The sequence below is a fragment of the Mustela lutreola genome, chromosome 9 (assembly GCF_030435805.1).
Source record: "Mustela lutreola isolate mMusLut2 chromosome 9, mMusLut2.pri, whole genome shotgun sequence".
In the NCBI taxonomy this organism is placed as follows: Eukaryota; Metazoa; Chordata; class Mammalia; order Carnivora; family Mustelidae; genus Mustela; species Mustela lutreola.
This window is the reverse complement of record NC_081298.1, coordinates 110,961,486-110,978,660: the sequence shown is the minus strand read 5'-3', so window position 1 is coordinate 110,978,660 and position 17,175 is coordinate 110,961,486. Positions and strand designations below refer to the sequence as shown.

Sequence of the window (17,175 nt, the reverse complement as noted above, 5' to 3'; positions counted from 1 at the left end):
AGGCCGGAGGGTGAAAACGTGCCCCTGTACCAGGAAGAAATATCGCCAGTGTGGAAAAAGAAATGAAGCCACCAGGGCTGAAATGCTCACCTTGGCAAGAACACTGGAGAACAACTACCTTGTCAAAACGGAAGACCCATTTGGGAAAACCATCTCCTATTCGGATAAACAAGAGCACTGAATTCAGGATATTGCCTTAAAAGTGTCCCTCTCTGTCTCTGTCACCTCCTACAAGATAAAGAGAGTTTCTGTAAAATAAGGGTGGGCGTTTTAAGAGTGACAGTTTAGTCAGGAGACAGAAACATGTGACATGAATAAAGAACTTATTACAAAGAACTGTTGACTAGGTGTGCTGGGAATCTAAGGTGTCAAGTAGCAACTGCCAGAAGCAACCAGCGCCAGAGCAGGAAAACAAAAGGAACAAAGAGGAAAACAAAAAGATTTCGAGAGGACACCGCAGAGCAGAAACTGCCCCCCTCCCGCCCCAGAGGGTGCTACCCAGCGGGTGCTGGCGCCCCATGAAGGATGCCGCGTAGGGGGTTCCGCGCATGCTCTTTGGAAGACCTGTGAACCGGGCTGTTGGGACTGCCCATACCAATATGAAGAAGCGCCACTGGGGGGCGCTCACAGGCTCAGGAAGCGGACAAGAGGAAGCACGTCCCTTTTCTTCTCCAGCCCTGCAGTCTCTTGCGGGAGCCTCCCCTTGACATAAACTAAATGGGAGTAGCTGGCAGAACAGAAATGTGGTTTGCAGGGTGGCCCAGAATAGAAGGTGGGTTTGGAGCTGAGGGATGATTACTCCATAGCCGGCACAGGCTAGGTCTCAACTATAAGGATTCTAGAATCCTTCCTCACTGTTTGACTTAGATTTATTTATATTTGCTCACCTATTGTCAGTGAGATGCTGGTAAATGTTCAACTGACTCTGAAGGTGAGGCTGGGGAGACCTTGAGGGACAGACAGTGGCCCATCTGCCTTGGAAGGGTCAAGACTGGCCACAGGCATTCCTGACTGACAAAGGAGCAAAGGTGTGGACTGAGGAACATACAGGGGTACAGGTCTGTGATTCACCAGTCTTACATAATTCACCCACTGTTCAGGGGTACACGTCTGTGTTTCACCAGTCTTACACAATTCACAGTACTCACGATAGCACATACCCTCCCCGGTGTCCATCACCCAGCTACCCCATCCTTCTCACCTCCCTCCCCTCCAGCAACCCTCAGTTTGTTTCCTGAGATTAAGAGTCTCTTATGGTTGTCCTCTCTGGTTTCGTCTTGTTTCGTTTTTCCCTTCCTTCCATTATGATCCTCTGTCTTGTTTCTCAGATTCCTCACATCACTAAGATCATATGGTAATTGTCTTTCTCTGACTGACTTATTTTGCTTAGCATTAATACCCTATGGTTCCATCCGCATCATTGCAAATGGCAAGATTTCTTTTTTTATGACTGCACAATATTCCATCATATGTATGTGTGTGTGTTGTGTGTATCTATACATATGTATATATATGTATGTGTATGTGTATATATGTATGTATATATACACACACATATCTCACATCTTTTTTTTTAAGATTTTATTTATTTATTTGACAGAGAGAGATCACAAGTAGACAGAGATGCAGGCAGAGAGAGAGAGAGGGAAGCAGGCTCCCTGCTGAGCAGAGAGCCCAATGCAGGCCTTGATCCCAGGACCTTGAGATCATGCCCAGGCACCCTCACATCTTCTTTATCCATTCATCTGTTGATGGACATCTAGGCTCTCCATAGTTTGGTTATTACAGACCTTGCTGCTATAAACGTTCAGGTGCATGTGCCCCTTTGGATCACTACATTTGTCTCTTTAGGCTAAATACCCAATAGCGCAATTGCTGGGTCATAGGGTAGTTCTATTTTCAACTTTTTTTTTTTTAAGATTTTATTTATTTATTTGAGAGAGACAGTGAGAGAGAACATGAGCGAGGAGAAGGTCAGAGGGAGAAGCAGACTTCCCATGGAGCTGGGAGCCTGATGTGGGACTCGATCCTAGGATTCCAGGATCATGACCTGAGCCGAAGGCAGTCATCCAACCAACCGAGCCACCCAGACGCCCTATTTTCAACTTTTTGAGGGAATGCCATACTGTTTTCCAGAGTGGCTGCACCACCTTGCATTCCCATCATTGGCTTTTTAAAAAGTTGGTTGGATACACAGGTAAGGCTACAGTGCCTCAGGGAAACATCACTGGGGCTTGGGACTTGGATTTCATCCCATCTGGCAGTCTGGGGTATGGGGAGTTTACTGGGCAGAGACTTGCAGCTGTCAAAAAGAAAATCAGGGCCCAGAGAGGAAGACGGGCAGGGGTGTGGTAAGATGCAGTGCAGATATGGCCTATTTGCTCTTTCCCTTTTTTTCCTTTGTTTATGTATTTATTTTAAAGTTTGCTTATTTATATGGTCTCTACACCCAAAGTGGGGCTCGAACAACCCTGAGATCAAGAGTTGCATGTTCTTCTGACGAAGCCAGTCAGCTACCCCTGTTTTTTTTTTTTTTTTAAGATTTTATTTATTTATTTGACAGAGAGAGAGATCACAAGTAGGCAGAGAGGCAGGCAGAGAGAGAGAGGAGGAAGCAGGCTCCCTGCTGAGCAGAGAGCCTGATGCGGGACTTGATCCCAGGACCCTGAGATCATGACCTGAGCCGAAGGCAGCGGCTTAACCCACTGAGCCACCCAGGCGCCCCCCCTGTTTTTGTTTTTAAAAGCTCTACTCTGCAATGGAAACTGGAGAGAATGGGATAGTAGGAAGAGGGAAAGCCTAACAGGAGCTTCCCAGGGCAAGTAGGAAACTCAGCTTGTTTCAACTGTCTGTCCTCCATGTGTGGCAGAAGCCAGTCCTTGAAGCTGCAAGCCACCAGGGGCCTCATTGGGAATGGATCCCTCACAGAACCAGTATGAGCCGCACCTTGATATGTGGCTGGCTTTACAAGGAGTCCACCTCATATATGGTTAGGACATTATTCCATTTCTCAACAAGCATATGGCAACCTGCCCTCCAAAATGAGTTCTCAGGAGGCCCTGTGAATCAATCACCTGGTGAGGTGACATGCTTAGCCTAACAACGTGGCCCCAACCCACAACATTCTGGCAAGGCCACCCAACCTATAGCCACGCTACTGGGTATTCCTTGTCCTGGCCAACTGTCATCTCCCACGTGATGGCAGGAGTTTGGAGAAGAGCCAACAGCCATTCAGAGCCAAGTCTTGGGTGGAAGGGCCATGGGGTAAGACCATTTATAATAAACAAGGGTATGACAGAATGAGACAGCTTTCCCATGTTCAATTATAGACTGCCTCCAGATACAAAGTACTTCATAAATGCTTTTGAGAAATGCAGCTCTGTCGGACAGTCCTTTACCCTTACTATTTCCTGGCGGAGTTCTAGGTGCCCGGCACCCCTAAGGAGTAGGTAAAACTATCTCCATTCAACAGGGGGTGCACCTGAGGCAGCAAGAACAGACCTAAGATTGCACAGTTGGGAAAGGGTGAAGCTGGGATTTGAACCCGAGCAGTCTAACACAAGGGATCATGCTTTTAATCACTACATCAAACTGCCTCTTGGTTAAAACAAGGACATTGCTTCCTATGGCGAAGACCTGGAAGGAAGCAAAGCCTGTTTAGAGATGTACAACAGATGAATTAATTAGGAAATCAATTTTGTCACTACATGGTTCAATCTTAAATAGTCACCTGCCTAGAATAGGTCTTGTTTGCTGGTGCAGGCCTGGAACCTGGTGTGATGACTGGCACAGAGGAAACAATGAAATTTTGCTAAATGAAGAAGTAAAGGAATGGAGTTCAAAAGTGTGCATGACTGGGTGAACTGATATTCTAGGCAAATGGAGACGGAACGTCCATCTACTGAATCCCTTCTCCACAAAGGACATGGTGTTTACTGGGGTCATTCAAGTCAGCCTCACTCAAACCCCAGAATGTTAGTGTTCAATCCTAGATCAGGAGGCATTTCACCACCTAGCACACAAGTTTCCAGGGGCTTTTTGGTGACCCAGTACTCCTCTTATCCAATCTCCATGGTTCCAGCAAACTAAGGGCTTCCTGGACACACCAGAGACACGCCAAATCCCTTTGAATTTTGCTTCCCTGTCTAATGTTCCATTACCCCTGCCTGTGGTACGCCCATCAGGTACACATCTCTTGCTGTGCCTCCTTCAGTAGCCCTCCAGCTGTACTTCCTGTTTCTGATCCCCCCATCCACCCCAGTCTCTCAACTACACCTTACCTAGCAATATGGGAATCACCTTCCTCATGCCCACCTCTGGGAGGAAGCCTCTGTACAGGGGATCTGGGATGAGACAGCCTGGCTTTGAGGTAGGTGAGGCCAGGCAAGTCAGTTATCTTCTCTGGAACTTGCTTTCTTCATTGATAAAATGGGGGAATTATATCTACTAGGGCTTTATGGGGATTAAATAAGACCATGTATGCTAAAGTGGTACTAGGCAAATCCTTGCCATGTGATAAATTGTAAGTTTTTGCTTAACCTAGATGTATTCCCTCTAATCTAATACCTGCAATAAAGCTGCAAAGAACAAACAACCCCCTCCCTGCCTGCCCAGAAATCTGTATGGGTTCCTATGGTCTCCTAAAGTAAAAACTCTCTACAATGGCATTATGTTTTCAAGAGATTTTAAATTTTATCTATCCAAATTATATTACATTGTTCCATTCCTTACATTTGCCCTTCACTCAACTGAATTGAGTTCCTAACAGTTCCTAGGACATGTCTTTGTCTTCCCACCTTCATCCTTTGCTTCTTCTGTGTTGCCTTGAAATCTCCTTGCTTCTATTGAAATCCTAGCCATCCTTTACGACTGTAAACTCTTGCTCATGCTCCTGAATCAAGTGGCTTCTCTGACCTCCCACAACGCCCCCTTGTGGCTATTGCTGCACTGTTGTTTTTTGGCGAGGGCGGCGGGGCGGGGGGGGGGGGGGGCGCTGTTTTTATGAGGAGCTAGTTTCCTGAATACCCTGCAATGGACGGAGAGACTTTCTGACAGAGGTGGTGCTGGGGGGCTGTAGTTAAGGGGAAGAGGTGAGGAGGTATGGATCACATGGGATTTTTCTTTTTTGGTAACTTTCACTTTTTTAATTTATTTTTTAAAGATTTTATTTATTTATTTGACAGAGTGAGCGAGAGAACGCACAAGCAGGCAGGGCGGCAGGCAGCGAGAGAGGGAGGAGCAGGTTTTCTGTTGAGCAGAGAGCTCCTATGCCAGGCTTGATCTCAGGACCTTGGGATCATGACTTGAAAGGAAGGCAGAGACTTAACTGACTGAGCCACCCAGGGGCCCCAGTTTTTTTTTTTTTCCTTAATTAAAACTTTTTGTAAAGGGTTTATTTATTTGAGAGAGAGAGATATGAGGGGGTGCAGAGGGAGAGGGAGAGAAAGAATCTTGAGTAGACTCCCTGCTGAGCGTGGAGCTTGACATAGGGATCGATCTCAAAACCCTGAGATCCTGACCTGAGCCAAAACCAAGAGGTGGATGATTAACTGACTGAGCCACCCAGACACCCCCACTCAGCTTTTTAATTGCAGTTACTGTTACATTTCATTTCTCCAAGACTATAACTTCTCAAAGGTTCTAGCTGCATTTTGTTTTTCTCTGAGTCCCTAACAGTGCTCACAAAGTTTAGTGCACATATTTGAGAGGTTACTAAATGAAATGACAGGTCTTAAGGTACAGGAATGTAGGGTCCAGGAGCCTGAGTAACCCTGTGTCCAGGCATGGCACTAGGGAATATTGAATTCTGAATCTCTGGGCAGAGGCAGCACAATGGGGCACACATAAACTGGAGGAAAATTAAAGTTGAACCCAACTTGGTAAGGAACACCCCCCACCAAGGGCCCGTGCTTGTCAGGGTGCCTGGGTCCTTCAGCTTCCTGGGGATAATCCTGTTAAAATTAAAAAAACAAAACAAAACAAAACACCTTCACCGAGATATAATTTATGTACCACACAATTCTTTCACTTAAAATGTATGATTCAGGGGCGCCTGGTTGGCTAAGTCAGTTAAGCGACTGCCTTTGGCTCAGGTCATGATCTCAGAGTCCTGAGATCATGCCCCGTATCAGGCTCTCTGCTCAGCGGGGTCTGCCTCTACTTCTCCCCCTGCTCTTGGTCTCTTGCTTGTACTCTCTCAAATAAATAAAATCTTTTTTTAAAAAAGGTGTATAATTCAATGATTTTTAATATGCATTGAGTTGTGCACCTATCCCCATAATCTAAAACATTACCAAGACCCCAGCAAGAAAACTTGTTCCCATGAGTAGTCAGTCACTCCCCACTCCTCCTCTGTTTCACAGATAGGCCCACAGCCCAGGCTTGTCTGTGAACATGAATACCACTCCTATAGAAACACAGAGCAGAATCCCTGAAATATTTTTCAGATATGTTTGTGTCAGGTGAGTGAGCCACAGGATGGTCACAAAATAAAAGTCAGTCTTGAGGATTCAGATTTAAATAACCTTTAGTGAGCCCCCACCTTGAGTCAGGCAATTAATTCATTGGGGCTTTTAAACACAATACCTCATTGAATCACAACACATGCAGGGGGAAAGTTATACTGCCTCAATTTTAAGAATGACAAAATGATGCTTACCCCAAGAGACCAGGTGACCTCACAGTCACAAAGCCACTGAGGAGCAGAGCTGCCACAAGGACTTGACTGTCCCTTGGAAGCCCCAGGTAGACAAAAATAGGGTCGGGGCTGCAAACTACATGTCTCCAGGAGCCAGGTATGAGAAAACAGGAGCAGTGGGAGGAGCATGTGTATCCTCGAAGACAGCAAATTGCTGATTAGCACTGGACAAGGAGGCCAAGGAGCGTGGGTCTCATGTGGCCAGCTTTCTCATTTCTCCATAAATGCTAAAAGTCCAGATTTTTCATGAACTATCCCAATTTTTAAGTAAGAAGTCAACAGCCAAAAATACCCCTGCAGGTCAAAATTGGCCCAGAAACTGCTATAGAGGATGTGCATTCCTTTGGCTTACTATTATTTCCCCTTTCATTCCTTTTTCAACAGGCTCTAAGTGAGGTAACGTTCAGCTCGTAGCTGCCATTCCACAAGCGAGAACAGGTTGGTTAACTCAGGGTGGGAAGGCAGCGGTGCCTCGTGGCCCCGGGGACTCTGATGCTGAGGAGGAAATTAAGTCACTGCCTTCAGGGAGCTGGTCCTGCCAAGAGGGCAGCTAGCTGCCTTGGGTTCTGTGAAGGAATGAGACAAACATTTGGGTGCGAATAGGGGCCCAGGCCGGCCCAGAACGAGGGTCTTGTTGACACGTATGGGTTTCAGGTGGAACGGGTGAGAGTTTTCTTTCAACTGTTAAATACAGAATTGAAACCCAAAGGAGGATACCAGTAATTCCCACACACACACTCTTAAATCTCTCGCTGGGTGGGTGCTTCGGGTTCCTCAGCTGGAAAAGGAGCGGGCTGCCACCCCTCGCCAGCACAGCTCACACGGGACGGTGGCCAGTGAGGAAGAAGCAGGTAGAAAAGCTCTTGGGCGAGGAGAGGGAGCGAAGCAGGAGGACGTTTCGCTATGATGTGAGGGCTCCGGGAAGTAGTATCGCGAAGACAGCCTATCCGCGGTGGGCCTGAAGTCGCAAGAAGGGGCCACAACCCGAGGCGGGGGTGACCGGATTCGCGGATCTGGGCGCCTCGGCCCCGCCCACCCCACCCAGAAGGCCGCGGGTCAGCTCCGAACGTTCACCGGAGACACGCCCCACTCACGCTTCTGGCGCGCGACCCGGAAGCGGAAGGGGCTCGTCTCTTTCCCTCTCCTGTGCGTCCATCCTGCGTTGTTGCGGCGGAGCGGGAGCTGGAGCGGGCTGCAACGGTTTTGGTAGCTTGCGGTGAAGGGAGCGGTCTCTGAGATCCCCGAACAGCCGCCGCCATGGCGGATGTGACCGCCCGTAGCCTGCAGTACGAGTACAAGGCGGTGCGTTTGGGCTCGGGGAACGACCCAAGCTAGGAAACCCACTGGGGAGCGGGAGGCGGAGGTTCTAGTCTGAAGGCCTGCAGGTGAACCACGAAAACGGAGTCGAAATCAGATCCGGGAGAAGGTGGGGGTACATGCCGACATGAATAACCCCTGTAGGGACTAGGGCGGGAGGGATAGGCTAAGAGCTCTGCTAGGAGTGTTTGTTCCCTGTCCCCTCGGCTCCATACCCGCCCCCTTTTGCGTCACCCCCAGCGTGCCAACACTTGGTGTGGGTTATCGCGGGCAGTGTTAGGAGCCAGGATCGTTCAGTTGATTTGATCGCTCTTTTCTCGTGCGCAGTTGTGTGGCGCTCTCCCATCTTAAGGAAAATCTCTTATTCCGAATGTGCTTATCAGCATTTAGTTGCTGCAGTTCTTACTAATTTTGATATTATCAAGTCGTATTCCTGTGATACAGGAAGTGGCCCTACTCCTGTCAGTACTTGGATAACATTGTGATCTTTTCAGAACTCGAATCTTGTCCTCCAAGCTGACCGCTCTCTCATTGATCGGACCCGGCGGGATGAACCCACGGGAGAGGTGCTGTCCCTGGTTGGGAAGTTGGAGGGCACCCGGATGGGAGATAAGGCTCAACGGACCAAACCACAGATGCAGGAGGAAAGAAGAGCCAAGTGAGTATCAAGGAGAAAATGATTTTGGGGGGATACAAAATCCACCTCTTCTTGAGCATTTGAGCAGTGTTTTTGCCAAAATGTTTAGTGCAAGATGAGTACTGAAGTGAGAAAACAACTCTTATAATGATTTTATTTATTTATTTATTTATTTATTTATATATTTAGGAGACAGAGCAAGGGTAGGAGCAGAGGGAGAGGGACAGACATGTTCCCTGCTGAGCAATAGCCAACTCAGGGCATGATCCACCACTCTGAGATCATGACCTGAGCCAAAATCAAAAGTCGGACGTTTAACCAACTGAGCCACCCAGGCGCCCTGAGAAAACAACTTTTAGATCTTTTTCTAATATAAATGTTTCTGATCCATAGGGAGATCTTAATTTTTTCCATGGTATTTTCAAGACCCTTGCTATTCCCTGTCTCATTAACTCTTTTTCTTCCATTATAAACTTCCCACCCCTGCTTCTTTCCTCTGATGTTGCCCACTTCTCCTTTCATTGGTGTGGACTAATACTGAAGTATCCATAATATGAAAGACAGGTTGTTTGTTTTTTTTGTTTTTGTTGTGTTTTGTGTTTTTTTTTTTTCTTTTTGGGGGCTATATTTCAAAACTGAAATGGTCATTGAACTTTACTTGATCCTTATATTTTGAAATCCCTGATATCTTTGTCTCTTTCCTCCCATGATGAAGTCTCAAAATATTGGTAGGCCCAGTTTTAATTAGTTATATTTGGGTTTGTTTGTTTTAAGATTTTATTTTTAAGTAATTTCTGCAGCATGGGGCTTGAACCCACAACTCCCGGATCGAGTTGTTTGCTCTTTCGACTGAGCCAGCCAGGCCCCCTTGATTAGATATATTTGGAATGAGTTAATACGTCACTGGTTCTCCACTTTGCAGATTATGGCTTCCTTTCCAGGTTTGTTACAATTTGTTGGGAATCAATGGCAGTAGCCTCTTTCTCTGGCTGGAAAAAGAAAATGTATGTGAAAGGTGGCAAGTCAAAATTCGATTAAATAGTGTTGTCATGCCAAGTAACAAGGGGTCCTTTTTCAAATGAATGAGGAGGCTGTCTCATTGCAACGTTTATTGCATCTAAAGAGAATAACAAAGGATTCCCTTCCTGCTACTACTGTGTTCCCATAAAGATGGCCTAGTGGAGGGACACCTCGGTGGCTCGGTTGAACATCTGCCTTTGGCTTGGGTCACGATCCTGGGGTCCTGGGATCAAGTCCCATATTGGGCTCCCTGCTCAGTGGGGAGTCTCTGTCTCCCTCTTCCCCTCCCCTCCTCGTGCTCTTTCTCTCACTCTCTCAAATAAATAAAATCTTTAAAAAAGAAAAAAAAAAAAGATGGCTGAATGGGAATCATTTGCTGAAGTACAGATTCATGGTTTTTTTGTTTTGTTTTGTTTTGTTTTTAAGATTTTATTTATTTGGGGCACCTGGGTGGCTCAGTGGGTTAAAGTGGGTTAAAGCCTCTGCTCTCTGCTCGGGCTCTCTGCTCGGTGGGGAGCCTGCTTCTTCCTCTCTGCCTGCCTCTCGGCCTACTTGTGATCGCTCTGTCAAATAAATAAATAAGATCTTTTAAAAAAAAGATCTTATTTATTTATCTTATAGATATCACAAGTAGGCCGAGAGGCAGGCAGAGAGAGGGGGAAAGCAGGCACCCTTCTGAGCAGAGAGCTCCATACGGGGCTCGGTCCCAGGACCCTGAGATCATGACCTGAGCCAAAGGCAGAGGCTTAACCCACTGAGCCACCCGGGTACCCCAGATTTATGTTTTTAAATATTACTTGTGTGCCATGAAGCTGAGGAGAAGAGGGTAGGCTTGATTTAGTTTTGCTTTTGGGATGTAGGTTGTGCTTGTTAAACATCATGTGTTCATTAGGCGAAGAAAGCGTGATGAGGACCGACATGACATTAACAAGATGAAGGGTTATACCCTGCTGTCTGAGGGCATCGATGAGATGGTGGGCATCATCTATAAGCCCAAGACTAAAGAGACCCGGGAGACCTATGAGGTGCTGCTTAGCTTCATCCAGGCTGCCCTTGGAGACCAGGTGAGGAAGCCAGAGGGTGAAGCTGTGTTTTTTGAGAGGGAGAGAGTCACAGTGGGGAGGTACCAGAAGAACCTTGTCTGTGGATTTTTCTGTGTGGGCCATAGCAGTTTGTAGAAGTCGCTGATATTTAGTGAGCATTCACCTTTCGTGCTTGCTTTCAGTCCTCACGTTAGCTCTGTGACTAGGTGCAATTAATACTCATTTTCCATTTTTATCAATGAGAGATAAGAGGCAAGGAATAGTTGGGTAATTTTCCCACATCACAGAGGTAGTATTTGGCAGGGCCACCGTATGAGCCTGGGTGTTCTCTATCCGGAATCCCTGCTCTTGACCCTTATACATGTGGGATTAGATTAAGGGTCTTTATAAGTCTCAGAGGCTCTGGTGAGGATGAAGAATTACCAAAAGTTTGATGGCCTGGAGGAACACTGAGCAGTATCTCTGTCCCCTGGAGAAAGGCGCCAGACTGTTATGGAAGCTGGGTCCTAATCTTTTAAAATCCACCTACCTAATCTTTTTAAAAACAGATGGGTTTTCCTACAGTTATTGCGTTGTTTTTTTGTTTTTGTTTTAAAGATTTTATTTATTTATTTGATAGACGGAGATCACAAGTAGGCAGAGAGGCAGGCAGAGAGAGAAGAGGAAGCAGGCTCCCTGCTGAGCAGAGAGACCAATGCGGGGCTCGATCCCAGGACCCTGGGATCATGACCTGAGCCAAAGGCAGAGGCTTTAACCTACTGAGCCACCCAGGCACCCCAGTTGTTGCGTTTTTTAATTAATAGTAATGAAAATGGTCAGAACATGTATTCAGGTTTTAAAGAGGTGTGGGTCTTCATAGCCCGTTGTTACATAAAGCTGGCCAGGGATGTTCTGTGTCTTGTTCTAAATTATTTTTTTTTTTGCCACCAGCCACGTGATATCCTTTGTGGGGCAGCTGATGAAGTTCTAGCTGTTCTAAAGAATGAAAAGCTTCGGGACAAGGAAAGAAGAAAGGAGATAGACCTGCTGTTGGGTCAGACAGATGATACCAGATACCATGTGCTAGTGAACTTGGGCAAAAAGATCACAGACTATGGTGGAGACAAGGAAATCCAGAATATGGGTAACTGAGCTCTTTATGTCCTTATCATATTAAGTGGTTGCTTTTGATCTCTAAACTTGATTTTCAAGCCTCAATCATTAAAACCTCTGAATGTGTCCTTGAGTTCCCATAACTTGTTGGGTGTTTGAGAACTTGTGATCTATGAATCCAAGTCCGTAGATTGTAACAGCTATTTCTTAGTCTTAAGACCTTTTGTATAGAACCTAGGGGAAAACGTAGGCAGAGCCTATGTGAAGGTGGGGGTGGGGTGTGCTCAGGTGGTTCAAGCTGTGTGAGGCTGTGTCCAGGGTTGGTGGGTTAGAGAAGGCCTTAGTGGTGGCAGTATGAATGACTCTCTTATGTTAAGTGTCTTCATCTCTGGGTCCTGAGACCATAGATATGTAGTGAGGCTGGGTAGGTCAGGTAGTTGGGGAGGAATTAGCTCCCTAGTGCCTCATTTCACTAATTTATTATTGTTTTTTTCTAATCCCTTATTGTTGCAGATGACAACATTGATGAGACATACGGTGTGAATGTTCAGTTTGAGTCTGATGAGGAGGTGAGTGATAAAGCAAACCGACCCATTGTCGGTTATGTTGTTAAGGTGAGGGGACTACTTCTGCCGTAAAGAAGCTCCCTAGCTTAAGCCAGATAAATTTTTATGGTCTTGTATGGGTGTCAGCTTTGGGCATAAATACTACTTTTTTTTTTTTTAAGGTTTTATTTATTTATTTGACAGAGACATAGCGAGAAAGGGAACACAAACAGGGGGACTGGGAGAAGGAGAAGCAGGTTTCCTGCTGATCAGGGAGCCTGTTTCGGGGCTTGATCCCAGGACCTTGGGATCGTGATCTGAGCAGAAGGCAGACGCTTAACAACTGAGCCGCCCAGGCACCCCATAAATTTTATTCTGCTAAAAATTTGCTATGGTTATCTTTAGGGATTTATAAAGCAAATTTATGCTTATAAATGTAAACATAACAATACTTTAAAACCAACCAAGTGGATCAGCAAAAAGACAAAAAGTACATTGTATACCTTCATCAAGGGTGTACACCACTATGTTTTATTCCATTTCAATCTTACTGTGAGAATTTTCCACTTTCAGTATTGTGTCCTGCTGCCAGTTGCTAAACCATGCACATTGGCCCAGGAGCATGGGCCTGTTACTCATGGTTGTCTAAGTAACAGTTGTAGCACCGATAAAATTTACCAGCTCATCAGAATTCTTGAATATAACTAAATAGGTACAAGTGGGACCCTTGAAAAAATTTTCAGAGTTGCTTTATGGTTCTCAGTGGGCAAGTTTGGCTCAGGTAAGGTGCTGGCCTCAAAATCTCATATACTGAGTAAGACCAGAAGCAGGGGTAGCACAAGAGAGTCAGAGGAAAGAGCCCTGAGAGAGTCAGCTGGGAGCCATGAGATCTGAAGTTTGGCCCTGTATCTCAGGCAGGTCATTTTGCGTGTTCCTCCTCCATCTGCTAAATAAGATGCCTGAAGTGGATGACTGCTAAGCTGCTTCCTGCAGTGTAGTTAATAGGATTATTTTTTAAAGATTTATTTATTTTTTTTTTAGAAAGAGCAAGAGCATGAGTGGGAGGGCAGAGGGAGAGGGAGAGTTAATGTCAAGCAGACTCCATGCTGAGTGCAGAGCCTGACCTAGTGCTTGATCCCAGGACCCTCAAGATCATGACTGGAGCTGAAATCAAGAGTTGGTTGTGCACTACCCAGGTGCCATGATAGGATTTTTTTTTGTTAGTTTCTGTTTATGTAATCTCTGCACCCAGCATGGGGCTCGAATTCATAACCCTGAGATCAAGAGTTGCATGTGCTCCAGGTTTGTTTGCTATTTAAAATCATAAAATCCAGTTGACTAGGGATGCCTGGCTGGTGCAGTCAGTAGAGCTTGCGACTCTGGATATTAGGGTTTTAAGTTTGAGCCCCACATTGGGTTCAGGTTACTTAAAACTTAAAAATAAAGTGGTAACAAACTACAGGGGAGTGTTTCACTTGTAGCATTCATTCATTTATCAGATGTTTTCTAATTAAGTACCTCTTTGTAACCCGATCCTATGCTAAGTACTGAATACTTACAGTGTGAGAGAGTGTGAGTAAAGACAGTGGAGAGCGAGCTAAGTGGTCTCCACATCTCTGGATCACTGTGTGTTTTCCCAAGCGTAGTTTCTTTATTGTTCTTCTCTCCTGTTAGTTGATAGCTCTGTTTTTTTTTCATTTATTGAATGTGCGTATACGAGAGAGACCGTGATCCAGTTGGTTGCCACTGTGGCAGCCTAAGGGGAGAGGCAGAAGAGAGGGTAGAAGCATCTCGTGAACCCGTGCCAAGGGGACTTAGGGTAGTGCTATCATTCAGTTACGTGTACTCTGGAGTAAGGCTGACCCTGGCTCCGGGAAGCTATTGGTTTCCCCCAAGAGCCATTGTTCCAGCCATGGAGCTAATTTTAAGGAACTCAAGGTAGAGGGTCTGTGGTGATGTTAGGGTCACCTCCAAATCATGAATTGGTGTTGGGCTATTTTTGTAGGAAGGTGATGAAGATGTGTACGGAGAAGTTCGAGAAGAGGCGTCTGATGATGACATGGAAGGGGACGAGGCTGTGGTGCGTTGCACCCTTTCGGCTAACGTAAGTACGGCTCTTCCTTGCCCTTTGCTGCAAGGCTAGGCGATTTCTGGGTGTAGGGTTTGTTTTTCATACTTAGGTCCTGTTATATACTAACTTACCAAGGTAGCCTTTTATAGGAGCCATATTAAGCTTTTTTTTTTTTTTTTAAAATTTTATTTATATATTTGACAGAGATACAGCAAGAGGGGGAACACAAGCGGGGAGTGGGGGAAGGAGAAGCAGGCTTCCTGCCAAGCAGGGAGCCTGATATGGGGCTTTGATCCCAGGATACTGGGATCACGACTTGAGCTAAAGGCAGATGCGCAGTGACTGAGCCACCCAGGTGCCCCCTTAATAAACTTTTCAGTGTCTTGATTTTATTAAGATTTCAGTTACTCATTCTTCCCAAAGGCATGTGTTGATGAAATGTTAGTTTGGTATGCTTCTGAACTCGATATAACAGGGTTTTGTTTTTTGTTTTTGATTTTAATTCTGGGAAGTCCTCAAACGGCTGGTAGGCTCTGGGTGGCAAGGGGAATTTTGTTGCAGGATTATGTGAGAGCAGTTGGGCAGACGGAGACATGGTGTGAGCTAACGACCCGGTTACTTCCGTAGCTTGTAGCCTCAGGGGAACTGATGAGTTCCAAGAAGAAGGATTTGCACCCTCGGGATATTGATGCATTTTGGCTACAGCGGCAGCTCAGTCGCTTCTATGATGATGCCATTGTGTCACAGAAGAAGGCAGATGAAGTGTTGGAGATCTTGAAGGTACGGCCAAGATGTTGTTTTGTGCTCATGTAGGTGTTTCAGCAGATGGGACAGTGGATGAGGCAGATGGCTGCGCTGTTACTAGTGGCATTACCTTCTCTCTGCAGACGGCCAGTGATGATCGGGAGTGTGAGAACCAGCTGGTTCTGCTCCTTGGTTTCAACACGTTCGATTTTATTAAAGTGTTGCGACAGCACAGGATGATGAGTGAGTATACAGTGGTCCTTTCTGGAGCACATATGTGATGTGTGTGTGTGAAGGAGACGCTTAACTTCCATAGCTTCGGCGCCTGTTTTTGTTAGCTTGCTTTCTGCCGCAGCCCCTCCTGTTCACCTTCCCTTTCTTCCTTTGCTGTTGGCAGTTTTATACTGTACCTTACTGGCCAGTGCACAGAGTGAAGCCGAAAAGGAAAGGATCATGGGAAAGATGGAAGCTGATCCAGAGCTCTCCAAGTTCCTCTACCAGCTCCACGAGACTGAAAAGGAGGATCTGATCCGGGTAAGACCTGGGTTGGTTTATCTGCCTGATTCCCGAGCTAGAGTGTTTGCTTTGGAAAAGAGACATCAGTTAGAAGATTGTAGCTTAGGAGTACCTGGATTTCTCAGTTGATTGAGTGTCTGACTCAATTTCTTCTCAGGTCATGCTCCTCCTTGAGATCGAGACCCATGTCGGGCTCTAAGTTGAGTGTGGCGCCTGCTTGGGACTTTCCCTCCTTCTGCCCCTCCCACTCATGCATGCTCTCTCTCAGAAAAATTGTAGCGTAAAGCTGAATTCCTATTACAACGCGATGTTGAGGGGTGCCAGGGTGGCTCAGTCATTAAGTGCCTGCCTTTGGCTCGGGTCATGATCCCGGGGTCCTGGGATGGAACTCCACTCAATGGGGAGTCGGCTTTTCCCTCTGCCCTCTCCCCCACCCTGCTTGCGTGCTCGCTCTCTCTCTCTCTCTCTCTTGTTCTATGTGCACCCTCTCTCTCAAATAAAATCTTAAAAAGTTGGGGGCGGGTTGAAGTAAACTATTTCTCTGAATTCTTTGAGGTTTGTCACTGGTAGAAATTAGAATTAACACACTCACATTGGTGTGGTCAAGAGTCAGCCGGCTGCCTGCTGTCTTCACCAGCACCAGGGGCCCTTCACGGTTTACACAGTAAATCATGGTATCTACTGAAAATGCAGGGATAGAACCCGTATGTTGGCTGAACACAGAACCCACACTTCTACCCTTAGGGTTAGCCCCCGCTTCCCCCCCCCCCTTTTTTTTTTAAAGATTTTATTTATTTATTTGACAGACAGAGATCACAAGTAGGCAGAGAGGCAGGCAGAGAGAGGAAGGGAAGCAGACTCCCTGCCCCCCGAGCAGAGAGTCCGATGCAGGGCTCGATCCCAGGACCCTGGGATCATGACCTGAGCCAAAGGCAGAGGCTTTAACCCACTGAGCCATCCAGGCGCCCCAAGTGTTAGTCCTTGATGCTGAATTGTTGAACATCTACTTTTGAAATCTTTGCAGTATGCACTGTCCTTTTATATATATTTTTTTTTACAGGAAAATTTTTTTTTTTTAAAGATTTTATTTTTTCGTGCTCGCTTCGGCAGCACATATACTAAGATTTTATTTTTTCATTTGAGAGAGAGGAGAGTGTGCACACCCATGAGTGGAGGGAAGGGCAGATTGAGAGAGACAACAGACTCCCCACTGAGTAGGGATCTTGATATGGGGCTTGATCCCAGGACCCTTAGATTATGACCTGAGCTGAAATCAGATGCCTAACCTACTGAGCCACGAAGGCCCATCTGCATTAAAGCTATTCACTTGCTTTCATCATTCTGGTTGTCCCTGTGGCAAGTGTCTGAACGTAGAGGACTGTCTTTTCTGTCTTGGGACTTACTGGTCAGCACCTGTGAATCAGGCTTAGCTAAGCAGGGACTGAAAGGGACCAGAACCTGCAGTGGTGATGAATTGTTGTTCTTTTGCCTTT

General features: G+C 46.2%; 1 protein-coding gene across 1 annotated transcript in view; it reads left to right on the top strand.

Moving 5' to 3' along the window:
• The first annotated feature begins 7,825 nt into the window (after positions 1-7,825).
• SNRNP200 (small nuclear ribonucleoprotein U5 subunit 200) overlaps positions 7,826-17,175 on the top strand; it is a 30,173-nt gene continuing 20,823 nt past the window's right edge. Inside the window, exons 1-9 of the mRNA XM_059188445.1 lie at positions 7,826-7,999; positions 8,509-8,672; positions 10,564-10,735; positions 11,645-11,837; positions 12,320-12,375; positions 14,357-14,455; positions 15,050-15,202; positions 15,310-15,409; positions 15,564-15,700. Of these exons, the coding sequence (XP_059044428.1) occupies positions 7,955-7,999; positions 8,509-8,672; positions 10,564-10,735; positions 11,645-11,837; positions 12,320-12,375; positions 14,357-14,455; positions 15,050-15,202; positions 15,310-15,409; positions 15,564-15,700 (1,119 nt within the window). The 5' untranslated portion in view covers positions 7,826-7,954. The remainder of the gene's footprint in view (positions 8,000-8,508; positions 8,673-10,563; positions 10,736-11,644; positions 11,838-12,319; positions 12,376-14,356; positions 14,456-15,049; positions 15,203-15,309; positions 15,410-15,563; positions 15,701-17,175) is intronic.